This window comes from Chinchilla lanigera, unplaced genomic scaffold (genome assembly GCF_000276665.1).
Source record: "Chinchilla lanigera isolate Chin_1 unplaced genomic scaffold, ChiLan1.0 scaffold00174, whole genome shotgun sequence".
Classification (NCBI taxonomy): domain Eukaryota; kingdom Metazoa; phylum Chordata; class Mammalia; order Rodentia; family Chinchillidae; genus Chinchilla; species Chinchilla lanigera.
In genome coordinates this window covers 1,129,385-1,157,246 of record NW_004955575.1, presented here as the reverse complement: position 1 = coordinate 1,157,246, position 27,862 = coordinate 1,129,385, and the positions used below count along the sequence as shown (strand labels likewise).

General features: G+C 41.3%; 1 protein-coding gene across 3 annotated transcripts in view; it reads right to left on the bottom strand.

Moving 5' to 3' along the window:
• Window positions 1-519: 519 nt before the first annotated feature.
• The window catches only part of Ptcd2 (pentatricopeptide repeat domain 2), a 29,750-nt gene continuing 2,407 nt past the window's right edge, over window positions 520-27,862 (bottom strand). For 2 of the 3 annotated variants that reach the window (XM_005413937.2, XM_005413938.2), the window contains exons 3-10: window positions 25,984-26,113; window positions 23,101-23,218; window positions 20,661-20,739; window positions 20,196-20,287; window positions 18,062-18,175; window positions 14,465-14,539; window positions 6,419-6,532; window positions 520-1,650 (exon numbers count right to left, since the gene is read on the bottom strand). In XM_005413937.2, coding sequence (XP_005413994.1) covers window positions 1,426-1,650; window positions 6,419-6,532; window positions 14,465-14,539; window positions 18,062-18,175; window positions 20,196-20,287; window positions 20,661-20,739; window positions 23,101-23,218; window positions 25,984-26,113 — 947 coding nt within the window. In that variant the 3' untranslated portion in view covers window positions 520-1,425. Of the gene's footprint in view, window positions 1,651-6,418; window positions 6,533-14,464; window positions 14,540-18,061; window positions 18,176-20,195; window positions 20,288-20,660; window positions 20,740-23,100; window positions 23,219-25,983; window positions 26,114-27,862 lie in introns of those variants that run through there. The other variant, XM_013509609.1, reaches the window with a different exon arrangement.

The window sequence follows — 27,862 nt, the reverse complement described above, 5'->3', positions numbered from 1 at the left end:
CTTATTATATAATTAAACATGCCGCAGGTGCTGGGCAGTTCACTTTCTCTCATCAGGAAAGAGGGCTAGACCTGATCTTACATTTTGTCTATTGATTAATGTCTTTCTTTACCCGCCGCACTCCTCCCTCCAAAGTTTCAAGAGCTGCACTGGACAAGACAGATTCAGAAACTTCTTCCTGCTCTAAAATTTCTAATTCTATGCACAATTCTTGTCTCAGAATAACAATAAAGTGAACGGCTTCACACTGGAAGTAGCGCTGAAGAGTCTGAAGAGTCTTAACATGTGCTGCTGGGCTGGGCCTTCAGAAACAAAGGCACAATCTGGTGGGGTCAACATACATTTTCTGCACATTAGGGACCACATACGTATAATTCATTAGATGCTGTATATCAAATCATCCCATGTATGAGGAAGCTTTGACTTGTTCTCATGACACAAGTTTTGCTGCTGTTTTTAAATAAGGCACCAAAAGAGAAGATAGTTATTAACAAATGAGATGAACCACAGGACCAAATATTTATGATCCATGTAGAGAACTAAGCATCATATGGTTTTTATTAGTGTTTTATTTTTGAAAAGCACATGGTATACTCATGACCAAAGCAATGATCATTGAAATTTTGCTCACTGGTTATAAAAGCTAAATACTGGTTTGGTTTGTACAGTAGATAAACACAATCTCAAGAAGTTTACTCAAGTACCTTTTTATTTCTCTTATTTTTGAGAAAACTTGACTGTAATGAACCTTGGATAAAAATTTCAAGTCATTATGCTAACCCATAAAGGCACTATTATTTGCAGGTGGAACAACGAGGGCTCAAGTGTCCTGTTCAGGGTTAGATAATTAAACAATGGCAGAGCAGGGAGAAAATCCTTGGCTAAGGGGCTGGGGATTTAGCTCAGCGGCACAGCACCTGCCTGGCAAGTGCAAGTCATGAGTTTGATTCCCGGTACCGGAAAAAAAAAAAAAAAAAAAGAAAATTCTTGGCTGTTTCCCAATATGGTAGGAGAGGGTTTTGGAGCTCCTAAAATCAGCAAGGGTATTATTACAAGCAATCACTCCTTTGACAAACAGGGAAGATCACACTTCCAGTGTATTTCATCCCTGATGATGTTTGATGGACCCTATTCAGGTACTATAAGCTACACTGAAGACCCACTCATACTCCTTCTTCAGCGGTGACACAAGGGGATGATTGCCTTTGAGGAAGCTGAGCTGTCTTTGCTTCATCCAGATCTTCAAGGTAGCACAACAAAGCAACTTCTCTAGTCAGCACGTCACCACTCAATGAACTTGTGACATGGGGAGCCCAGGTGTTACCACAATATCCACTGAAGTAAGATGCCTGATTTCTTAGAGAAGCCAATAAATAATTCACCTGAAGCAGGCCCCACAGACCTAGAGGCAAGTTGGAAAGAGGGTTACTCGGCCAACAGGGACTGGCTTAGGGGCTGCAAGGTCCGCTGGCTGACTCTCCTCCTGTTTAGTAGAGGTGTGTGAGACTTCTTGTCCCTGGGGGTGCGGCAGAGCAGGGCATCCAGAGTGCAAGAAGTCACCTGGCCATGTATATGCAGTTTCTCATAGATCTCATCAAATCTGGCTGCAAGGGTGGGCACGTCCTTCACTTTTTCCCTCACTTTGGCCAGCTGGAAAAAATAAAGAACAGATCACCACAGCTATGCAAAATATCTTCCTTGTCCTTCTACGCTCTAAGCAGAGTCAGACATGCAAAAAATAAATACTGCACACTTGAAATGATGAGAACCAGGGTACTGGGCACCAGAGACATGAAGAGAGTCCACAGACTACACAAAAAATTCAGAATTAGTACATGAAAACCATACTGAGTATCTTAAGAAAGGTAGTTCAAATGGTATCAATCTACAGTGCAGCATACAGGAAAGACAGCCAAATATCAATTGAATTGACTTTGTTCAATGTAATGATTAGAGTAGGAGTTAGGGCTAAATTACATACAGGTTTATATACAGCCTGTGGCAATTTTTTGGAATTTTTTTTTTGTACCGGGAATTGAACTCAGGACTTTGCGCTTGCCAGGAAGGCACTTATACTGCTGAGCTATATCCCCAGCCCAATTTTTTGGAATTTGTAAAAGCCATCAGGGCATCTCCAATGGGACATAATCTGATTTACATTTAAAAGCTGTATAGAGAATGAACAGTAGAGTACAGGAATGTGAACACTATTTCAGAGACCGCACTGTATCCCAGAAAAGAAAGGGTGGTAGTTAGAGTGGGAAGTATACAGAATGATGGAGAAGCTGGTATATGTGCGGGGTATTTTGAAGTTTAAACTAACATTTAATGTCCCCAATTTGGGCTTTTGCAACTGGATGGGTGCCATCATTTATTAAGACAGAGAAGTCAAGGAGGATCAAATTTGAAGGGGAAAATCCAGAGTTCTGCTTTGGACAGGATTGAGACACCTGTAAAACATGAAGGTGGATGTTTTGAGAAGGCTGATGGATATATAGGCCAGGGGCATAGAGGAGAGGCCTAGACCAGAACACAAATAGATGGTATATGGTATTTAATTCTGCAAAAATGAGTGAGCTCAGAATTAAAGCGTAAAACTACTTTCTGAACAAAATCAACATTTTACCTAGTTCAATCCTTATTAAACATATAATCGAACAACATTTTAAAATGAAAGTGGGATCAAGGTCCCTAAAAATCCTTTGGTCATCTTCCAAATAAATTATAATTTTATTTGCCATCTGCACGTCTTCCTTTCAAACAATGGCTCCCAACCAAGCATTCAGGTAAGCAGCTTAAGCTCTTCTTAAAGAATAGCTTGTTTACCCCTCACGTTGAAGGTGAAATGACTTAATGTGAAATATATGGGTTCCAAAAGCAGTGAACATGCCAAGCTGGAGGGAGCTTGGATCTAGCTACATATACTAATCAGTTCTATTGCTACACAACTACTTAGTGGCATTGTGAGAACAATGCTACAATTTATGCAGAAAGGGCACTATATTGTACTCTTTGTTAACTTAGTTTTAAAAAGGAAATCAATGAAGAAACAGCTAATGTTTCACTAACAGTATTAGAGAAAATCAACAATTCTTTTCACTATTCCTCTAGTGGTATGATAGCACCTATGGTAGTTTATAACCCTGTCTTCACACGTAATGCATCTTTAATAACTCTTAGAATAAACATTAAATTCAGCATTTGTAAATGCAGAGCTTTACAGTAAGATTCCACATGCAGCCTCTCATACTTACTTACCTTTAGAACTAGCTCATAAGCTACTTGAGTTGTATGAATCAATTCATTCATCTATGAATCAACTCATTTCTCATCAAACAATTCCAGGAATCATCTCGTGATAACCAGAGGGAATGCACTGCATCAGAAAGTTAGTTTTCTAACTAAGAATCTCTCTTTTTTTTCTTTTTTGGTACCGGGAATTGAACTCATGACCTCAGGCTAGCCAGGCAAGCACTTATGCAGCTGAGCTATATCCCCGGCCCACTAAGAGTCTTCTATTGGAATTTTTTAGTGTGGGGTTGGTTTGGACGCTTCAGTCATACGAACAGGTGACAACAGGTCTAAGGAATGATTAACATCAACACTGCTGAGAAAACTGCAGTTGATCAGTCCTATGTAATCATACACACTGCGTGTGCTTCAGTGTGTACACACGTACACAGCGTCTGCATTTTAAAGTCTGTTCACATTTCCAGTTTCCATACTTTCCTAAACTTACTCCAAAATGGTTTGGGTGGGTCACAACCTACACCGAGCAAAGAATGAAAGAAGCTTTAAGTTAATCATATCCAGTTCACTTCCTGGCAAACTCTCTTCACAAGCGCGAAGAAGAAGCCTTTGGGCAGAAGTGAGGAAATGATGGGGAGGACTGCGAAGGCAACTGTGTGAGAAGGGAGAAAGCAGCCCCCTGCCCCTCAGGCCAACCCTGCCAGCTCGGCCAGCAGGCTGGAGCAGGACGATGAAGGCACAGGAGGGAGCTGACAGAGGGAAGGAGGGGGCGCTAAGCTGCAGGCCACTTTGTTAATCAAAGTGACAATACCAGTATCATTGCTAAGCATGTGCCTGTCAGCAGTTTGATTTCTTCAGTCCTTTTCTTCCTACAGTTATACACTATTAAAGATGCATGTGTGACGTATTTCAAGTGGCCAGCAGTAATTCTTTCTCGTGCCCTTAAATCCTCCATGTGGCAAAGGGGTTAATTTGCTTCATTTTGCTTTCATTTTTAGAATTGTTTTTTCTGTTCATCTTGTTTTATAATTCTGCAAAACATTTACTTTGTTCCAAAATCAAAGATACAAATGAAGTACACTGAGGGAAGTCACATTTCCATGCTGTTTTATTAAGTTGTGGTATTTCCACCTGTTCTGTTTTTAAGTCTGAAGAGTTCTGTGTCATTTAATGACGAGGATATCATCTCAGAGACGCGTCACTAGGCAACTTCATCGTTGTGCAGATGTCAGCGTGTACTCAGACAAACCAAAATGGTTCCACGTACCTCACAAGGCAACACAACCTACAGGACCACTGTCCTATATGTGGCAGATGTTGACCAAAATGGCACATGTGGCACATGACTGTGTGTACAGAAATATGTATCTACCCTTCTCAAAGCAACACACAGATTTTCTCCTTGCTTTTCTTATTAACTTATTAAAGTGGTCCAGACAGAGTGATTCACAGTAAATGTGCTGCACTTACTCATTTCCCTTTAGAAGGGTACAGCAGTCCTTCACATGAATGTGCCCCGGTTTGTTCACCAAGTCTTCTGCAGATGAAAATGTGGGTTGTTCCCAGTGTTTTGCTATTATAAACTCGCCTGCAACCAATAGCCTTACACATACAATTTCCTGCATTCTTGCCCGTGTATATTTAGAATATTTCCGAGAAGTGGGAGGTTGACTGAAAGGGTAAATTCATTAGTAATTTTGATAAACTGCAAACCATCGAGATTTCTACTCACCTAAAGCCTGAGTGGTAACACAAGGTAAAGACATTTTATATTTGTCTTAATATGAGCAAGGCTGAGCATCTTTTCAAATGTTTGATGGCCATTCACAATTCTTTTTTAGTGAACTCTGTATCTCTTACGCATTTTTCTTTATAGAGTTGTTGGTACTTTTCTCACAATTTTCAAAAAGAGCTCTTTATATATTAAGATTAGGTAGCTCTTTGTATGACGAACATTGAAAGTATTTTCTTCCAATTTGTTGGAATTTGACTTTGTTATGGTGTTTTTCCCACACCAAAAAATTTTAGGCAGTCAAATTTATCAATTTTCTCCTTTGTTAACTTGGATTTTGACTAAGAGATGAAAGTTTTCCTGCCCCCAGGATATAAAAGAATTCATTAATGTTTATATCTAGCACTCATGTCATTTTACTTTTAAAATTTAATGTCTTATCCATTTGAAATTTATTTTGGTTTGTTGCACAAGAAAAATAAAACTTGATTGTTTTCCACTGGCTATTTATCCTAGCACCACTTTTCAGAAAAGTCTATCTATTCTGATTGATATGAGATGCTGACCTTTACCCTCTTCTAAATCTGTATATGCAGTTGAATTTATCTCTGCATTTTCTATTCTGTCTCATTCATTGGCTTAGTCAGAGCTAAACCAGTCTGGCTTACACAAGCTTTAACATCTGCTAGGCCTAGTACTTATTTTGCTGTTTTGTTACAAGATTTTCCTAGGTAGTCTTTCTTTTTTCTTCAATGGGACTTAAACTACCAAAAAAAAGTGAGTTTTTTTTTTTTTTTACTTTTGGGATATTATCATTTTAACACGTTAACTTAGAAGCACTGACTTTTTATGAGGTTGAACCTTCTTACCGAAACACATGGTATATCTTTTCATTTGTAGGAGAAAATTTTTTAAAGATGAGAGACGCTACCATTTGCTGAAAGGAATGATCCATGGGGAGGAAGACACTGACGATGCCCATGAGTGAGACATGGCCAAGGCTGAGCCTAGAGCAGGGCAGAGCCCGGCGGCCAGGGCCCAGCTGCAGAGACTGGCTGTGGAGTTGTGCACAGTCTCTGTGGGTGGACGGGAAGAAGCTGGAGGACGGCAGCGTGGTTTCACCCTCTCCTGACAGCTATCTACCCCAGGTGACCAACTGAGAGTGTGAGAGAGGATAAATGTACTGCAGGCATGGAGAGAAAGGGAAAAGGTCATCCCAAAGAAAAGTGGCGAGGAGGCCCATGAAATGGTCCAGATAAAGGAGTAATGGAAATGAAAAGTTTCCCCTAACGTTCACAGGGCGTACTCTGTTGGAAGAAAAAATTATCTGCACTCACATAGAAGCCGCTGTGTTAGATGATCTCTTTAAGGGGGTGTTACAGAGTTAGGAAACTGGGTGGAGCGTCTTAAGAAGCCCTTTCCCTCTTGCACACTCACCACCTCCTCGGAGAACTCATGTCTTCTCACAAACCGAGATAAATTTTCTTCTACAGCACCTTGTAGTATGTTTATTAGGGGCTCCAACATATTCGACTGGATATGGATCATGATCTAAGGGAAGAAAAAAGCAAAAACAAGACTGAGCCAGTGTTCCAACGCTGGCGAACATGCCTGGTCGGTCAGCCCGCACTGACAGGCGCCCGCTCTGCTCTGATGCCATTTCCTAACTCCGTTGCTTGCACAGGTCCAGAAAAGCGCTCCGCTTGGAATGTGAGCTCAGCCAGCCAACGTTTGCCTTCCAGGAGGTAATCAAAACACAGAACCGCAAAACTTGCTTAAGAGTCATGATGAGGACAGCATGAAACTTAGAACCTGGATATCTGGGGTGAAATCTCAACGCTGGCAATTACCAGCCATGCGCCTCTGGGCAAGGCACTCAATCTCTCAGCCTTCAAATTTGCTCACTTGTGAAAAGGGGAAAATACTCTGAGAGTCCACCTTTCGTATTCCTGTGAACATGCAATGAAATATCAGCACCAAGGAGTTATTCAACAAACAAAAACATTAATTCCCACCTCCTATCTCCTTTGGATTCAGAAGAGATGGAAGCCAAACCATCTCCTAAGATGGCAAATGGGACCTTGGATCTGTTGTTGTTAGGGAACTGCAGGCACCAGGCTAATGCAGGCAGAGAGAAGTTGGCTGAAATCTCAATGAAGGCCTCCTACTTACAATGCATTAAACAATTTTCAAATGGGGTGTGGTACCATGCTTTCAAAACACACTGCTACCTTCTACCTGCACAGCACAGTTAGCACAAGAAAAAAGGAATGCACCCCGCCCGTTACCAATATTTACTAATACAATTTGAAACACAGAAAAAGGTTTAAAGAAAATGAGAATAACTGAGAATTCACCAACCATTGTTCACTAGTTTATAATTTTATCTTCCAAATATATGAATTTTCCCCAAAATTTGACCCTGCTCTTTGCCAATTATGATGAGCAATTCTTCATAACATTATTACAACTATCAGAGAAAAGAAACCTAATTTTTAACAAGTTATAACTGTGGAAATATCCCACATTTTGTTATACCGACCAATGCGTATACATTTAAAAAATTAATTTCTTTCCTTTTTTTTTTTTTGTCTTTTTGAGAAAGGGTCTCACTTTGCAGTTCAGGCTGGCCTTGAGCTCATTTTGTAGCACAGGCCGGTCTCAAACTCATAAATATCCTCCTGCCTCAGCCTCACAAGTGCTGGAATTGCAGGGGTGTGCTACCACACCCAGCAAAAATACTGATTTCTTAGACTTGATTCAGAAAAGTGAAATTACTAAGTCAAACTGTATAAACATTTCAATGCTCTTGTTCCTTTCAAAACGCAGTTTTGCTAGGAGAGTTTCCTTTTTTATATTGAACTATGTTCTCTTACTACTCTTTCATTAGTAAGACTGATAGTTGAGCAGGGTCTATTTATCACAACAGCATAACTGAGACAGGCTACTTATGAAAAGAAGAGTTTACCTCACAGTTCTGGAGATTAAAGGGCATGGAGCTGGACTCACTTCAACTCTGGTGAGGGTCCTCTCAGCTGGTCACATCATGGCAAAGGGAAATGACAGCCGTGTATGCAGAGGCAAGGGAACGCATCTCAAGCAGGAAGCCAGGGAGCAAGACCAGGGATGGGCTGTTATGGCAACCTCTTACAAGAATTACCCTACCCCTTCCCAGGGAACACTGCCAATGACCAAGCCCTCTCAGCAGGCAGCACATCCTCAGGGTACCACCACCTCCTGCACTGTCACACTCCACATGCCTCCAACGTGCGGACTCTGGGGGGACAAACCAAATTCAAACCCCTGCACACTGCAAGCAGCTTATCAGGATGAGGAGTGACCCTGGTCCTGAAGAACAGATGAAATGATGTCAAGCAGATGGAACAGGAAGAACTTAATCTAAATTTGGAGTTTTAAAACAGGCAAAATTATGAGCACACTCTGGGGTGAGACAACTCTCTGAATCTCTTGAACTTTTACATGACCTACAAACAGAATCAATGGCTGCCTTTGTTCCAGACTATCTTTTCAGATATGTTTGTGTCATCCAGAGCAAGGGGCAGACATGCTCACTACCACTGTAAGAGATTTGGGTTCCCTAACTCAGGGTTCCTCTCCTAAAATGCAACTTTTGTCTACAACAGGTATAGGGACCACTTTACTTCACACCACAGGCACTGCAGATCCGGAAACTAATAGAAAAATGCCAATACTTCGGCCACTGCTATTGCTGGGATAAACTGTCCCTCATCCCTCAGTGTGTAGGACACTCACTCCCCCAGCATCCACGGACAGGTTATGTATTAGCTTGCAAGTAAGGTAAAATCTCCAACCCTTCAAGTTCTCAACATTCTTGCTAATAAAAACCAATCCCAATTTGGCTGGCAGTAGTCTGTCTTCTCCTGGGCAAGGACAAGCCTACCATGTCGAATGCTGTGTCTGCAGTTCCTACACAGCTGAAGCCTCAATATAATGAGTGTGGGTCCCCTAGCAATTAACAAGCATAAACCCAGGAGCCTTATGCTGGCAGCCATGTGCTCCCAGAAGATCTCAATGCTTCTCCCTAAGTCTCCCAACTTCCCTTCCTGCCTCCAGCTACTACCTCCACTTCAGTAGGGATTTCAAGGATAAGACTCAGTATGTTAGAACACACTGAGGGAGAGCAATGCACAAGGGGCAGCTACTGCTGAAAGGTGCCACAGCTAGAGCTTATCTCCAACTCCAGCATATGGTCAAGGAAACTAAAATGGCATAGCATACTGCTTTAGCATTACAGATTTCCAACAAAACACCAGGGAAACGGAATCAGCAAGGAATACGAGACATTTGGCAAGACAAACTATTCCGGGAACCCATACTTCCTGCCCCTCTGATTTTTTGAGGCCTCAGGAAATGATGACAAGTCAATGGACACCTCTGACCAAAAAGAACAGCAGCCTGGATCATGCAGACACATACAGCTGTATCTTGTACTGTCTTTTTAAGTTTGCTATCTTGGATCACCACAGTATAACAGACACCATACCCACTCCCTACTTTTTTTCCCTAAGAATTCCTGAAATTTAACTGATGCTGTCATGTATGGAATTCAACTGTATTTCTCAGGTTTCTTTGCAATTAGGTGTGGTTGTGGGATGAAGTTCTGACCAATAATAATAATATGTAAGTAAAAGCTGCTGGATGAGACACTTGAAACAGGATTTTATTTTCTGAAACAGGGTCTCACTATGCAGTTCACTAGCTACTAACTTATTATGTAGCCACAGGCTGGCTCACTATGGAGGGTCTCACTATGCAGTTCACTAGCTACTAACTTATTATGTAGCCACAGGCTGGCTCTGAACTCGTGGAGGTCCTCCTGCCTCAGCCACTGGAGTTTTGGGATTACAGGTATGCATAACCAAACCTGACTAAGAAAGCACCTTTAATTAATTAATTTATTAATTTATTTGTTTATTGTCTTTTTGAGACAGGGTCTCACTGTGCAGTTCAGGCTGGCCTTGAGCTCACTTTGTAGCTCAGTCTGGTCTCAAACTCACAATGATCCCCCTGCCTCAGCTTCCCGAGTGCTGGGATTACAGGTGTGTGCCACCACGCCCAGCTGAAAGCATCTTTAAAAAGGACGAAGTTTTCTGTCCTCTCCATTTCTCTTACTTCTTATGGACCAGGGAGGTAACACATGGAAGTCATCTGCTTAGGATAACAGTACAAACACAGAGAGAGGCCAGGTTTCTGAGCACATGCAGTGCCATACCACAACTGACCGCCTGTGGTTTTCTACACAGGGAAGGAAAATAAAGCCTCTAATTTGCATATACTCCTGTATTTTGGAGTTTACACTTATTGAACCAAATATAATAACTTACGCACACAATGAGACACTGTCACAAATGTATAAGGAAAGAGTCCTGTCTTCTTTTGGACCTATGTAGCTTATGAAACTTCTCAGCGTGAATCAACATTTTAGGGTGACCTTCCAAGCAGGAGAAAGATGTTTAAGTATTCACCTGTACTAATAAATGATAAAGCAGCAAAACCAACCACTGTCCAATTCCCTTGCAAACTAAATGCAATTCTAAAATAGTTTTCCACTTGAAGACAAGCCAGAATCCTAGAGAAATGATTAGAATTCAACAGAATCAGTAGAAAGTTACCCTGTGTTGATGTCTACTACTTTCAGACATATTTAGAAGTAGATATTAATCCTCTCTTACTGAGTAGCATTGCTAATGAGAAGTACAGTTCTTTTGAGACTGATGAGTTTAAATTCAGACTGAGAGGACAGAGTCATCCGCATGTATCTTGATCACCTGCTGAATTAATGTACTATGTTGCGAGTCTTAGCTGGGAAAATAGGAAACCCAGCCCTCCATAACAGTAGGAGCAATCCGGATAAAAAGAAACTTCAGTAGGGGGGGAATTAGGCAAGTTCAAATTTCAACTGGCAGTATCAAAAGATTTTAGTATAAGGTAGTTTTAGTTCTTAATGTAAATCAGAGGGGAAAAAATGTGTTTGTTTCTGTTGATATTAACTTGTCAGCCCGCCTGGCAGGTTTCTATTCACAACAGTTAACAAGGTCCCTGCAGGGAACCAAGTGGATGGCGGCCTTGGAGAAGCTAAGGCTCATGAAGTCACTTTAAAAAAGTGCTCTAATAACAGAGACCCAGAATCTAAGGATTATTAAACTTGACAAGGGCAACCATCTCTTTTTCTCATCCCTGCAAATGATGAGACAGACTTTTGCTGCAACATGAGAAATTTAGATTGGACACTTGGAAGTTTCCCAGGTGAGAATTTTTTTAGCAATAAAAGTATCTTTAACTTTCCCAACAGTGGGTAATTCCGTGACTGCGTTTGTGAAGAAGATTGACAGTCAACACCAATTCAAGGTCCATTATGTGGCCCTGAACTGCTCCATCCCACCATGCGTATGGGCTGGCTTTCCTCCCAGTTCAGGGGCCAAGGGCCCACGCTACCCAGAAGGCAAGTCTGTGCTTTTTTACTGTGTTGTTTCTCCTCCTACTGGGAACGGACAACTTCACTCTCAGCAAGCTCATGGTTTATTTCTACCACGGTAGTTTCTCATTTGAAAACCAACAGTAAAAACCATTACTAAACTGTGAGAGACAGGCCAGGACAGAGACAGCTGAAGAACCTAAACCCTATGGATCAGGTTTTTGAACATCCAGTCCTGCATTCTTCTCATTAATATCCAGGAGGAGCAGCTAATCCCAGTACTGGAAGAGAGGGAACCGTCCTTCTCATCCCTGTAGGTCTCACCTCTTTGGAGAGGTGGGAAACCCTGGGCTTGGCAATCCACTGTCTGGGTTAAAATCCCAACTCTGTTATTCACTGAGCAGTGTGAACTTGGGTAATTTACTTGCCCCTGGAATCTAAGTTTCCACATCTGTACCACAGAGGGATATGGTTCTGACAGGACTCTACAAAATGAACTAAAGAATGTAAACTACCTCTGGATGGTACCACAGCTAACTTCAATGAAAACCTGCCATCGTTCTCTAATTTCTCACCACCACCTCATTTCAATGCCATGAAAGGCTACTACTGAGTTGTTTCTTGAGCTTCTCCCCATGTTCTCCAAGACTGCTTCCCTTTCTGAGGAACCACTTGGCTAGCTCTGGCTTTGGTGGAAGAGTCTCTTGATAATCCTGGAAATTCTACTCCCATCCTTTTGTGAAATCAGCACATCTGCAGGCCATGCTCTCTCAGAAGGACGGACCTACTTGGATACCAGAGCTGCCCGTCCCATGGGAAGCAGAGACGACAAAGGAATATGGTACCTGCTGGAAGGCCCTATCAATGGCTCAAATGACCTAAGCTTCTGGACTTGGGACCTCTGGTATGGAGCCTGGCCCCCAGACCTGGCTGAGCCTGTGAGTTTTTAGGCTGCCCCTCCGCTGGCACCCGCAGCTTCTCCTTGGCATCAGTATTAAACAGGGGTGATCTGCAGGGACCTTGCCAGTGGGGTGCTCAGCCCTCTTCTACCGCTGCTACACAGCAGCTTTTGCTCCCTGACTTCTCTGATGCTTCCTCTGCCTCATGTGAATGCCCTAGAAATGCATATTGGAGTCCTCTTTCTTCCCTTTCTTAGGCATTTGTCAACCACACCAGATCCCTCACCACATGAATCTGGGCTGACAGGTCTGCCACACGTCCACCTCCAAGCTCATGTCCTTTGCAAACTGCAAAGTCACTTTATGGGTATTTCTCTAGTAGCTGCTTCCCTTCTAAGACCCTCTTTCCCTCTTCAGGTTCTCGGTTACTATTATGTCCATATTTTTGGTTTTCTAGACTTACCTTTCCTTCATGTTAATGCATTTTGAAAAGTAAACACAAGGCCCAATCTAAGGTATTCTGAGCTCAGATTTCTTGGCTGACTGCATTTCTCCAAAGTTTACTATAAAACCTCATTGAGTCTTTTCCCAGAAAGCCACTGCTCGCCGCAGTGGGGGTGATGCTGGAGCATAATCACAGAGTGACAGAACTTAGAAGCATTACCTTGACGTGTTACTATTCTTTCTCAGAAGCTTGCAGTCACGCCTAATTCCTATCATTGGATTTATTACAAAAAAACACTTCTTTTTATTTAACTTTCTTCAAGTCAAACAATACTATTAGTACTCGCAAACATTCATCAGACAAAGACTATGCCAGGCACTGTGCTAACTACCTGACACACATTTTTTCTTTCAATTCTCACAAGGTAAAAGCAAGTACTATTTTTTTTTGTTTCAGACGAAAGGAAACTTTGAGTCCACAGGGATGAGGTAGCTTACCTAAGGTCTAGAGCTAGTAGTGGTTACAATTAAGTTATACTCTTTTAAACAGAGGCTTCACCCAAAGCAATTTGCAACAAGGCAGGTCCTTGCACCTCCATCCCAACCCCACAGCCCTGTCCCTGTCCAGAACACTACTGGACAATGACTTCTCCTGCAGGTGCCTCCGTTCTGCGGCCAGGCCTGTCTACCCTTCACTCTCTCATCTTAGAATACTGTTTCACAGGCTGGGATCTGTTATCGTAGTTCACCACACACTAGTGTCTACATCTTCTGTCCCTCGAAACTGTTTTTGTCATCCTGACTCAGGAGATGGGAAGAGCTTGGAAATTAGGGGCTTTACTCATGCCAACTCCCCACAGCCCAGGGGCACTCGGCACCCCAGCAGGGCCTTGGCAGGCTGGCTGGGTTGGGGCTCTGGTGTCTTTCATAATATGACCTTCTTTTTTCCACTGGTCGAGGAAGGTTTAGGTGACCCACAGTTCAAAAACTGGGAGTGGCAGCAGGATGCTTTTTTACTGGAGGAAATCCAGTATATGCAGGAAGAATTTTTAGCTTGTCTTTTAGTTTTAGCGGTAAGGTTTTTCCATATCTTAGTAGAATTACTACAGTCCTCTGGTGATCCAGACAAGGTCCCAAACAAGTGACACAGGTGACTTGTAGGCTAGATAAGTCAGCAGGGTGAGGGGCCACAGCAGACTAGACTGCAATATGAATGAAAATAGCTAACAACTACTGAGTGCTGACCATGTGTCAGGCACACTTCACGCACCCAAGGTGCATCAGCTCACTGATCACTGGGCCACATGAGTCAGCCGCCACAGGTGAGGTGCAATCACCTGTAGGTTTCTCTCAAGGCTCAGTAAGGAGATCGGCGAGTCTCCCTCCAAGCTCTTATCCTCTCTTCACATACAGCCTTCCTGGCTGAGCTGCTCACCTTCAGCACTTAGCTATGTCTCATATCCACACTTTTCCACCCTTCCCACCCACTTATACACTCCAGGAAGCAAGGGCTGGGCTGACACCTGTCACAGAGTGATTCTGTAATGTTCATATGGAGGAGCTCAATGACTGTTCTTTTGAACTGAATGAAGACCTTGGGAGATCAAGTCATTGTATCCAGACAAAAACTGCAGACACTTTACTACATTTAAGTCTTACTTTAACCCTAAAGAAGTTACTTACATTTAAATTGGCCCAAGTTATGTTCTCTTGGTTCATGATTTGAGAAAATATGGTTGCAGCTTTGTCCACTTCATTCTAGAAAAAAAAAAAATCATACCCCAAATCATATGAACATCAGTCAGCTATCATAAAGGTCATCTAGGGAAGGCAGGATACTCATATTCACAGGGCCCTAGGCTTCTGAAATTGACAAAGAAATGCTTAAAAATAAACATTCCATAAAATGCTTCATTCAGTGGAAGAGCCTATGTTCTAACAACCTGTCCAAGTCCAGTTTTTGAGAGGGAAGCATTATGTTGGCATTTCCCCTTACCCAGTAGAGTCAGTTTTTAAGAAAAACAGGAAATGGGAACAAGAAATGCAAACCCCATCTTTGCCATCACTGGAACAGGGAAGGCTCAAAGTGCAGGAAGTGGAAGCACTGACAGAGAGATTGGAGCTACAGCCTGGGTAGGTTCAGGGGAAGGCAGTCAGAGGAGGACGGTGCTCGGGGCGGGGATACAGCTCTGTGGCACAGCACCTGCCTGGCAAGGACAAGGTCCTGAGTTTGATTTTCAGTTCCAAAAAAAAAAAAAAGAAAGGAGAGGAAGACAGTGCTGTGAGTCTCAGGAAAAGCCCACAAGTAGTTCTCAGCAGGCACAACCTCAAATACAAAACTAAATCCTAGCTGACAGTGATGGGAGCAGAGCTTAGGATTAGCAAGGGGAACCTCTGAATCTCTGTGTGGCAGAGTGGACACTAGGCAAAGGTTTCCAGAGGTGAGCCACAACTGCAGGAAGCAGTGTGTCCCTATGGTACCACTAGAGAAGAAACTGTTCACTGAAAACCAGTTCAGTGCCTGTTCTGCCTGGCTAGGGAGAAATAAATTTATGCATACTTATACGCAAAACCCTACAAATCATATAAAGTTGTTACATAAGGGGAATCTGCTAAATTAGACCAAAGCTCTACGGCTCTCTCTGCTATCAATGGTCTAAGAGGAATTTACATTTTTCAATAGTGACTTTTTTTTTTTGGTCTTTTTGAGACAGGATTTCACTATGCAGTTTAGGCTGGTCTTGAACACACTATGTAGCTCAGGCTGGCCTCGAACTCACAGCAGTCCTCAGCCTCCTGACTGCTGGGATTACAAACATGTGCCACCATGCTTAGAGAATTTACATTTTTGAATGATGAATAATCATTCAATTTACATTTTTGAATGATGAATAATCAAATAAATAGCACATGAACTCCAGAGAAATAATAATAAAAAAATAACTGGAAAGGAACCCTGTAAAACAAAAATAAAGTAACTAGCAGAGGAAGAAACCCCAATACAAATGTGTTCCTATGGTTATGGCGGACAGAAATGAGAGAAATGAACACAATCTCATCAGTCACAAGTGTGGGGAAGAAAAGCAGGCAGGCCACAGGTTTCTCCAAAGGAATATTCCAGACTAGAAGACAGAAGATCAGTGCCTTAAGAAAACCTCCACAAAGGAAGTATCATCTCAAAATCATATTACCTGTAATTTCAAGATCTCTGAAATCTTTTTGCTCAAGTACAAAATCAAAAGACAAACAAAATAACACCATCAAGAACTCAAAGAATATGGTTGAGAATTTACCAAAGAGTTCTCCAGGGGTGACTATAAAACAGCAGTGAACAACTGACAGTAAACAATGGGCCTATTTATACACAAAAGGCTCAAAATGAATATGGGCAACATCTCTACAGAAGAGAGTGCAAATGTTACGTAGCTAAACGAGGAAGAGAAAGTAATACTAACCAAAAGAAAGAAAAGGAAAAAGGAAGATAAAGTATGATCATTTCCTCATCTTTATTACTTATAGGTCAAAAAATATCATTTAAGGCTGTTAAATATATTTAAGAGAAAAGCAAAAACTATGAAAAATAACATAGGTGGTAAAGGAAGAAAATCAGAAGAAAATACACATATTTCTCCATTGCTTATAGACAGGAAATAATAAGTACTGTCTAAGGAAAGACATGCCCAACCTGTGCTCTGACTGGCCTGGGCTGCCCTGTACCAAACTGTCTTGAGCCACATATAAAATACAGAATATAGTTAATGTACATAAGTAACAAAACTTCCTCTTTTAAAAAATATTCTTCATTGTAACACAGGCATGTCCAACCCATCAGCCATAGGTTGGACAGGTCTGAAAGTTAAACCAAGTTTCAGTTTTAAAGCATGCTCTAGGGCAAAAGTACAAACCATAAAAAAAACCCACATGACGTATTTCTAAAGTTACAAAAAGAAAAAGCATTAAATAAAATAAGACTTAAGGTCATACATATGTCATACTAATATAAATAGGTTAAATTTTTTAAAAAACTAGCATACAGCAAATCTGAAATTGATACAATGTGTAAGAGACTGACCTAAAACAAAATAATTCAGATTGAGAATTAAAAAAAAAAACCACAAAAAGATTGAGAATAAAAGGATAGCAAGACATGTGCATCAGACAAATATAAACCTAGTCAAAACAAAGAGAAACAAAAACAAAGGTGGAGCTATTACTATTACATAAGGTTGAGTTCAGAGCAAAAGCATTAAACATAACCAAGAAAGGCATTCTTACTAAACTGAGAGATTTACAAAGATAATATAACAATGATGGTTTATCTGTCCTCCAAACAGTGTAACTTATGTACACACAAAGGAAGAACTATAAGAGCTACAAAAAGAAATGCAAACATGCCTTGGAAAAGATTAATTCATCTCACTCGGCTCTTGACAGACTAAGAGGACAAAATAATTCCCCTGGACAGAGAGGAAGCTCAGGAAGCTAGGAAAATAATCACCGTCCAGTGGATGCCTGCTAAGTGTGCATCCTCTTAAGTCTTTGTCCTTCAGTGACTTTTCTCAGCAGTATGTGGAAATGGACCACTCTGATAATCTTATTTGTAACTAGTCATAAAGAAGTGTTTTCCAACCTCACTTTATTAGCCAAACAAATAACCTAGCTAGGTCAGTATTTTTCTACTATAACATTTCCTTTTACTACATCATAAACATGTGCCATATTTTATGCAATTTTAGGCCTTTAAATAGGACACTGAAAAGCAGGTGCCCTTTAAGGGACTGTCCCAGGGTTCCAGCTCTTTGTCCTCCATGAAGGTGTGGGGTCAGGGAGGGGCTTTCTTCTCTGGGTTCACTGCCTTATTCCAGTAGAGGTCTATGAACTTGTTTCTAACAATGGGCTGCTCCCGGAGCCATCATACACATGAAGTGAATTCAGATTTGGAGAGTATTAAACTGCTCTCTGAGAATTTGCATCAAAAACTGACTATTTGCAATTTTTACTTTAATTACTTAGGAAATTTCTCTCAGGAGAGCTGCTTCCCCCTCTGACTCTTCACAGGATCTGGGCCAACACATTCTAAGTGGAAATACATGTTAAGTCCTCAACTGTAAATAAAAACACTGTCAGCAGACACAGGTAGAGATGTAGGTTGCCATGGTAACAAAGACACTGCTCTTTTCTGGGGACTTTTCCTTTATGATACACTCAAAAGCAACGACAAATGAATGCAGTAAATGCCTGCCTGCTCCCAGCTGACTTCCACGCACCTCCAAGCTTTACCTGATTCAGAGCTAACGCCACAGCAAAACAGCATGCTCTCCTGGAGAGAATGTCTCCTTTGGTTAGGGCGTCTTCTCTTAATGTAGTACAGATTTTAAAAGATTCTGGGCTATTCTGTGAGAAGACAAAAGAGTATTCAATAAGTGTCTTGAACTTTAGTTCAATGAAATGATTACTGGTGCCACTTTAGATTTCTTTTGTAAGAATTTCCCAGAGCCTATCTCCAGCCACTTCAAAGACAAAGCCCCATCTAGACAATTTCTCAGTGGCCAGGTTACCTATATGTTAACAGTCCAGTCTAAAATAACTATTTTTGAAGCTCTTTGTCAATTTTCTAACACAGGACATTTTTCACCCGCAAACACCTTGGTCTCTTTGGATCTGGGCAGGCTAGTTTCTATACATAGGCTCTGGGGTGTAAGATTAATTTGCACATCAATTATGAAAGAATCCCATGAAAACAGAAACCTAAAACAAAACAAAATAAGCCCCCTAAGAATGTGAGTGATGCATAAACCAGCAAGACAGCAACAATCAAACAAAGCCTCTCCCTGTGTAAGCTGCAGGGGGCCAAGCAGTGCCAACTGTGCCTCCATGTCTCTCCTGTCCTCCAGTCTGCGTCTGGTAGGCAGGGGAGGTTCCCAGAATGGACTTGGAATCGGTCCTGGCTGACAAGCTCAGTACTGCAACTTATTTCCACAGAGAGATGTAAGCTATTGGTAGACAGAGGGAAGAAAGGTCCTGGGACCTTACTGAGCAGCAGAATTACTCTCCCCACTTCAGGCACATCCTCGGAGACAGCCCTAGGTAGCCCAGAAAACTGGGAGTCACAGTGTTGAACAACCAACGCTCTAGTCTTGTGTTTTGTTAGCCTTCTACTTCACAAAACCTAACTGCGGTGTGACTGGAAAGAATGATTTCATCCGGGGTCAGCAAACTGTATACACCTCTAGGGCCAGATCCAGCCTACCTTGAAGAATGGTCTTCACATTTTTGAAGACTTGTAAAAACAAAAACAAGTAATATGTGACAGAGATCACATGTGGCAGAAATTGTATGTGACTCTCAAAGCCTAAAATATTTACTATCTGGCCTCCACAGGAAAAGTTTGCTGGCCCTTGAGTCCAGCTGTCTCATTTTATAAATAAGCTAAGTGATCAGTTGAAAGCTAAACAAGCCAGTTAATAATAAGTTGAGACTAGGCTTCAATTTCCAGTTTTGTTTTGGTTCCACTGTAACTCAGCTGCCCCTCTTGCTTTGGAAAGTTGCTTGTGCTATCCTCTTTAGGGGAATTTTTCAGCAGTTCATGCTCTTCTACACTGACTGGAGTTCCTTCATTTTCACTTATCCAGGTATCCAAAGTTTAAATGGCCTGAATTAGTATTGTACTACATTGAATTTTGTTTGGTCTTTTCATTTTTATTCACTTGACAAATATTAAAGGAATAGTTTTCAAGTGAAAGAAACAATTCTGACATAGTAATGACATAAGGACTTGTAAGCTGTGGTCTTTGTCTGCCAAGAGTTCACTGTCACATTATACACATGTATTAAAGACTTGCTGGGTACCAGGTACTGTGTCCAGACACCGGGATACAAAGAAGCCTCAAGGAGCTCTCCTCCAGTGGGAAGGGCAGAATCCAAGTACAACTGGGCAGAGTTGTAAGTACAGGTACGTGATACAACAGAGCACAATCAAAGGATATTTGCAGGCGGTAATGCAACTGCCAGCTTCAGAGGATACAAACAACCTCACAGATGAGGGCAAAGTAGTCCTGGAATTTGTTAGAAAAGGATGGTATGACTTTAGGAGAGGAGGGACGTAGATCTAGTGGGTTCCAGTGTGCAAGAACGCTAGCACACAGCTTGAAGCTGACATACTATCTCTAGTTCTCACCACCCACACAATCAGCAGAGAAGGGTAAAAGATGCGAAGTCGCTTGTACCATGAAAAAAACTGTCAGACAAGGCTAACTTGAGTTTTCTAAAAATGAATACATTTAAAATTGAAATATTTGCACCAGATGGAAACAGACTGGAAGGAAATTGAATTTTATTTGTAGAGAGAGAAAGAGAGAGAAAAAATCTCAAACACTATCCACAAGCCCTCAAAATTAGGGGGAAACAGTCTTACCAGCTTATAGCAAATTGCAAAAGCAAGGACATAGCTATCTGAGTTGAGCCTCACATCCTGGTTTTTCATCTCTATCAACACTTCCAATGCATCTGCCAAAGGGAGGAGAAGGAAGGCAATGTCAGATGCAGTACAGCAAGGCCAGGTCCCCAAAGCCCAAACCCTTCAGTATCATCTACTGAAAAACTGTTTCTCAAAGTCATTTAGCAGTTAACTAAATATAATAAACTATCAGGTTATACAAATATAGCATTTTAAAACCTGCTCTCATGTCAGCGTAAGAAAGGTCTAAGGTTTTACTTTAAGACATGTTGTGCAATGCAATCTGTGCAGACTTAAAGAGTATGTTCTGTGTTATTCAGTCCCTCATCAGGAACACAAACGTGCAAAAATGACCCTTTTCCTAACAGTGATATCACTAAAGACAGGAAAATTTTTTTATCAACCATAGGTTATAGTACTTACTTTCATATTTGCCCTTGATAAATAACATATCCATCAAAATATTGAATGATGTGGGGTCCGAGAAGAAACCTTGTAAATGCTAATGAAAAAGTAATACAAATTAGTTAAAAGTCAAAGCTAGTAACTTAGCTACCCAAGTCTTATTTTGCTGCATACTCTATTTACTTGGTCTCCTGAATTCTCTAATAATCTAAGAACTTATTTCTGGAAAAAGCTACACTCCGCCTGCTGTCTGGACTGCCCTTTGGAACAGGCACAGTGAAAAGTAAGTGAGAGATCTCAGGGTTTCATAAACACAGTGAAGAACTCCTGTATGAAATGTGGTTCTGTAATGCTCAGGAGAAAAGAAACGAGACAGTTAACCCTGGCAGGATGGTCCTGATACCAGGGAAGCAACTATTAGCATGAAAAGGCAGCCATAAATATAATAGAGAACTAAGGCAGGGCGGTCTCAACAACTGTGACCCTCTTTTCATAGAAATAATACAGAAACCGTTACTTACTCTTTGAAAATAATTTACTTAAAATAGTAGTTCTCAACATTTTTTTCAGCTTAATTTTAATTGACAAATTAAAATTGCATATATTCATTGTATATAGGTGGCTTTAAATAAGTAAACATTGTGGGGTGGTTCAACTGAGCTAAAGAACATGCACATTACTTAAGTTTTTGTTGGTGAGGACATTTAAAATCTTTCTCCGCACAATTTTAAGAATACTATACATTCTTTTTTAACTATGGATATTTACAATCAATCCATTCCCTCAACCTGAAATTGTGTATCTGGGCACCAATATCACTTTGATGTCTTCCTAGCATTCTAAATGTCATGATAATGTGGCACGTGATATTCAAACATGCCATTCAGGGCCTTGTCCAAATTTGTTCTTTCATGAGAGTCTACTAAGCAGGCCCTGTTCTAGATGCTGAGAATAAAGAAATCATAAACAAGACATACAGGGGCTGGGGATTTAGCTCAGCGGCACAGTGCCTGCCTGGCAAGCGAAAGGTCGTGAGTTCAATTCCCAGTACCGGAAAAAAAGCAGAAACAAAAAACAAACAACAAGACTACACCACGCCCTGCACTCCAGCTAGGTTTACAGCCGGTGGAGCTTAACAGTTTACCCTGAATGTCACTTGGGCAGCATGTTTGTTTACAAACTGACAATCCCCAGTGTCACTTGGGCAGGTGTCATTTCAACCAGTTGATTCTTATATTGAATAAGTTTGATAAAATTGTCGTTTCTATATTTCCTGTTATTTTATCTTATAAAAGTTAGCAAGAAATGCAATTTTTGGTCACCCTATATTTAAATAAGTAGACCGGGTAAGTGGATAAATTCTGGAGAGGAAGGCAATGAGCAAGTGACTACAAGTGAAAAAAAAACCTAATTTTGGGCACTGACAGGTTATGAAGAGCAATGAAGCAGTATAAAGAAGAGACAGGAGTGGGTAAAGGAAGGCTCTCTAAAAAGAAACCTGGGGGCTGGGGATTTAGCTAAGCGGCACAGCGCCTGCCTGGCAAGCGCAAGGTCATGAGTTTGATTCCCGGTACCGCAAAAAAACCAGAAGAAAAAAAAATAAAAAGAGACCTGGGTAGAAGCCAGAGTAGGCCTACGGCTACTTATTCTTAATCCAGTTCATTCTATTCCAGAAAACTCATTTATATATGCAATTTCTCATACAAATACAAGCCCGGGGTGAACAGTTCTACCACATACAGAACACTCTCAAAAGAAAGACAGAAAGAAATATTAGCTTGTTATGGAGATTTCTGAATATACTGAAATGTTCAAGGTGGTCAGCCCTAGTTCTAAAATTTAACAAGTATTTCTGAGCATGCATGAATTGACAATGTCTCTAGATCCTAGTTTTCTATCTGTAAAGTACAAATAGTAACAGGGACATATCATCAAGAATATTGTCGGAAATGAAATAAAACACGTAAAGTGTTTAAGCACAATCTGAAGACACAGTAACAACTGCAAAAATAAATTATTTTTTCTTTTTATGAAAAATCAGTATGTGGAAGCATTTTGAAAATGGAGAAGCACTTTATAAACAAAAACCTCCATCAGAAATAAAAATATAGAAAAAGAGAGATCAAAGGTAAAGCATAGCAACCATGAAAGGGCAGCCTGTCATAAAGCACCCTCCTCTGAAATACTCTGAAGAAGGTGCACATGCCAGGTCAGCACATATCCAGCAGGCAGACATCATGCCATCAGGACTCCACCTGTCTACACCTCTATACGGAGACCTACACTTCTCATGTGAGCTGACTCCAAAGAACTTTCAAAATGCTCAGAACAGTTCAATCAGTGTAGCAGCCTTTCTCTGAAAATCCAACCCAAGAGTAACTTACTGAAAAATGTCTTTTCTAATATTATCAAAAACATGGCAGGAGGAAATCACATTGGCAGAAAAGATAACAATAACCTGGTCTTTGATGAGCTCCACCGCAGATTCCTCAAGATCCATCTCGTAACATAGTCTCATGAAAACTGGTCCAAACTTATACTCCCCCAAAGTGAAATTTCTATTTTCTGCATGGTACCTAGTAACAAAATGATTCAATGAGCTAAAAGGTATAGCACAGGAAAAATGACAGACACAGGCCATGGTGTATACTCTGCTAGGTGTGGAAGACACAATAAAGCATAGGTACTTCCAATGTGGAAGGGGATAAGTGGAGATCTGAATAAAATTAGAGGGTCAGAGGAATCCTGCAGTGCAGAAATATAGAAGGCATTCAAATATATGAACAGGTTTTGCCACAGGCCAACATGCCGTGGAATAAAACCAAGAGAAGAAAAACTTACGTTGTTTTAATCATTCTTTAAATTAAATGGCAATGTCTGACTGAGTATAAGCCTGTTAGGGGATAAGTGGGGGTCCTCAGGATGGGACCCACCCATGGAGAACAAGAAAAGTTCATGGTGGGAGAGAGGGGTGCTCTGTGCTCAAGGCTGGCTTCATGCCCCGACAGGATTGAAGGCAACCAGCGACATACTTCACAACTTGTCACAATCTCTGTTTCACATCGTTCACGGAAAGGCATGTGTGAGGTACGATCACCTACATAGGCAAATTAAATGTCCTGAAATTTTTAAGTCTTGGGAAAAAGCTAATTTCAAGGCGGTGACAGTTTGTATGTACCTGAGATCTGCACAGGTGCCAGTCTGCCAGCTGAAACTGTAAATCACTAGCACAGATTTACTTTGCATTACCAACTCTTTCTGGTATAGATACGAAGAGGGCAATTTGGTGACCGAAGAAGTACCTTATGTTTCCACGTAAATCAGATTTTCATGATGTAAATGACTTTAAAATAGTATGGAGAAAAGTTCTCATTTTATAAAACTTTTTTTCCTCCTGCTGAAATAACTGAGCAAAGTTGAAGTGGCATTTGATAGGGGTATTCTGAACACCTATTACTGTCAGAAGGATGACTGTACTTGGTTTATATGTATGAACCCAGTTACAGAAATTATACATACACAACTGCTCATTGCTTCACTGTAACACTTCTGAGTTATATGAGTAAAAGACAAGAGAGTGAGGGGATTCAGAACTTTTAGACTCTGATTTCAAAATGATGGTTCAAATTTAACTCTTTTATTTACCATATGTATAACCACAGGCAAATTTCAGTTTCTTAATCTGTAAAATGTAGACAAAAACAGAACTCAAAACAAGTTTCTGTGAGAATTAAATGAGATAAGGGTTGCCTGGCACATGACAAATCTATAATACATGTTAGTTCTTATATAAGGCATGCTGAGAAATATCTTTAAAATCTATAAATATATTTCAGTAAATAGTCTTGTGAGAAACTAGTAGAATAAAATCAGAAAGCAAAACAAAAGTTCTCCCAATCTAGTATTCACACTCAATATTAAACTCATGCCAATAAACATCAGAACAACCACTACCAAAAAGAAAAAAAAAAAAAGCCAGACACACATGTAACCTGAGCTACATGGAAGGATAAGGTAAAAGGTTCATCTCATCTCATAGGAGACCTTATCTCAAAACAAAATGAATGTGCTACAAATTTAATGAGATAAGCACCTCTTGACAAGAAGTAATCAAGGATCTAAAATCCCCCTACAAACCAAATGAAAGCATTTGGTCAAGATTATAAGGGGATTAAGCTGGCCCCCATTTGTGGCTCACTAAACAGCTTCGGTTCCAGCTCATGACCCCTATCCTATCCCAGCCTGCCCCAGAAAGATAGGGAACAAGCAGGTTGGGCCATGGATGCCTCATCTAATCACTCACCCAGCTGTCCATAAGCAGAGGAACGGACAGCAACTGGTTGGAAGGTTAGCAGCAGCAATAAAGAATTCGGAGCCATACTCTGAATGCTTATGACAAAAATAAGTGGAAAGAATGTTCCAAATTTTTATCATGTTTGCTACTCTTTTTTTTTTTTTGGTACCGGGAATCGAACTCAGGACATTGCTACTCTTATAAACATCTGTTGTCATGGTGGTGCACACCTGTAACCCCTATACTGGGAAGGCTGAGGCAGGAGGACTGCCATGAGTTTGAGATCAGTCTGAGCTACATCATGAGTTCAAGGCCAGCTTGAACCAGACAGTGAGACCAACTCCCAAAGAAACAAAACAAAAAAATCCACTTGTTGACTCTAGGTAGTAAAAAGAGGAAAGGAAAATCAGCCAGAGAACTCTTATGATTTAACAGCGTGAAACTGAAATATGAAAAAGGAAGTTTGTTGATACAGCCTAATCCTTCTGGAAAACATTCTTTTATTTTACATAGACAAGCTTTTAAAAGTTCACACAGTCTGCTACAGCCTGGGTTTGGTTTGCTTCCCAAGAGTCTGTGGGCTGGAAGCCTGGTCCCAGGGTGACAGTAAGCAAGGGGATATGAAGCTTTACGAGAGGGTCTCATGGGAGGTCTGAGGTTCAATGAATATGCTGCCCTTCAAGGCATGAAGGTGGTTCTTTATGACCTCTCCTTGCTCTTCACAGAGAGGCATTACAGCATTTGAGCAAGAGTGCCGCTGCCCCAGCTCTCTGGCTTCTTGCATGGCACCAGTGGCAAACCTATGGCATGCAGGCCTCAGAGGGCTTTTGTATCATGGAAAGCTCTAGAAGGCTGGCCATCACTGCTCTAGGGATAGGGTCACTTGCTCTGCACATGTTCCTGACACTGCCATCCGCTGTGTGACACAGCCAACAGGATCCTCACCAAACTGAGCTGAGGCCAGCCTTGGGCCTGGAACCTCTGAAACTGTGGGAAAGGAAGAGAGTGAAAGGAGAGAAAGGCTGTGAAACTGAAGCAGTGTCTCACCTGTGAATGACGCTTTTAGCCAGCTCCATGTCTTTCTGGGACTGACACAGATGAAGCAAGATCTTCAGTTCGTCCTTCAGGATGAGTTTGTTCTGGGTCAATTTCTCTTCCAAGTTTCTAAAATACATTTCTGAAAGGAAGCAGAGGATGGCAGCCATCACTCAGGCTGACTAGGATTGTGAGGTGGATGGCTTCAGAGAGAAGGGGCAGCCTGACGTGGCTCATGCACAGCGGCCCTGCAGGGGCTCGAGGGCACACAGCGCCCTCCACCGTCTGCCAGTCTTTTCCTTTGGCTTTCTATCTGATCAACTATGGGGACAAACACCAAACAAACAGTTTCACTGCTTTAGGGAGGGACTGTACTGTTACCAAAATGTGGGATGAGATGCAAAGCAGGAACCAAACAAGCATCTGCTTTCTAGAAGCCAGGGCTGTTCTTGTACCAGAAACTGCCAAGAAATAGCGATAGGATTTGTTCTGAGGCCCAGCACTTTGAACGAATGCTGCTAGGAGGGGCACAATACACTATAGGAGCTGAAGCTCACTCAACTTTTGATTTCCAAGAAAGATCCCTGAGGTTTACAATAAATGCAATGGGTCTCCCAAATTTTATTTGTAGAACCATATAATGGTTAAAGGTTTTAGGCAGAAATCTAGGCTCTGCCACCTGCATGCTCTGGAGGAGACCCACGCCTGTGAGACTTGATTCCTCAAGTGCAAAGTAAAGATTGCAACACTTTCCCTAAGGGTTATGTGAGATGGTATATGCAAAGCATTCACACCTGGACCTATCAGACAGTAACTATTCGGATAGTGACATCATTGACCTCAATTTTCACTCCTGTTACCTGTTAGATCTAACAGGATATACTCTACTAAAAATATCTAGAAGATCATAAAGGGATGACTATCTTGTACCGCTTAGTCCTTCTTAATAAACCTTATGAATCCAAAATGTCAAAAGATGTAATTGCGTTTTAAATCCTTTAAGCGTTTATTATAGATTCACACTCAGAAGCACGTGTCTCTGCTACAAGAAAGGATAATTATGGTTCCTGCCCACAAAGAGTTTAAGGTGCATTTGCTAGGACAAGGTTATTCATATGAAGCTGTCTGAAAATAATTATGGATGAGGTGATGCACAAATGAATTTGTCCTACAAACATAATAGGACAGAGCACCTATTGCAAGTCAGAGTGGCAGGACAGATCAGGCTTGGAGGAAGTAGAGAGATCCGTGCAGAAGAAGGAAGGGTTGGAGAATCAGAGAGTGGGGCACTCATGGTATGGTAATCATCCTCTCCTTAGAACTGAGGGAGAAAGGTGCTGCGGAAGAGCTGTGACTAGATGAGCAAGAAAACATACTGAACTCCAGCAAGGAAGTCCATTCTGAAGAACCAGGAAACCAGGGGGGTGAGTGAATATACTAAGTACACACAACAGACTGCTACAGTGGGTTCCTAAAATGAGAAAAGATGAACCAGATTCCATAAACATCAGTCTGACGGAGCAATAGATTGGCACTGCCTTTCGGAACTATGACAAGAATAACACCTACACGATGATATGGAGTACTGACAACAAACCTTGCATAACCCAAAAATACCTGGGGTACGAACAAAAGACTGAAAGGACTTCTAGACTAAATATACTAAACTCAAGAAAAATATATTCTGCACATTCCTAAAGCTTACCTTTGTGTCCCATAGGTAGTAATCAGAGCTGTATCATCAGCTGACCTGCAAAGAAAGACTGATTTCTGGAGGACTGGACTAAGAGGGAAGGGAGGCAGGATGTGTCAATCGGGGCTGGCAAACATGCGGCATTCAGAGGGAGAGCTGGGACTATAGCTAAAAATGCCAACAGAGACAAACATAGTT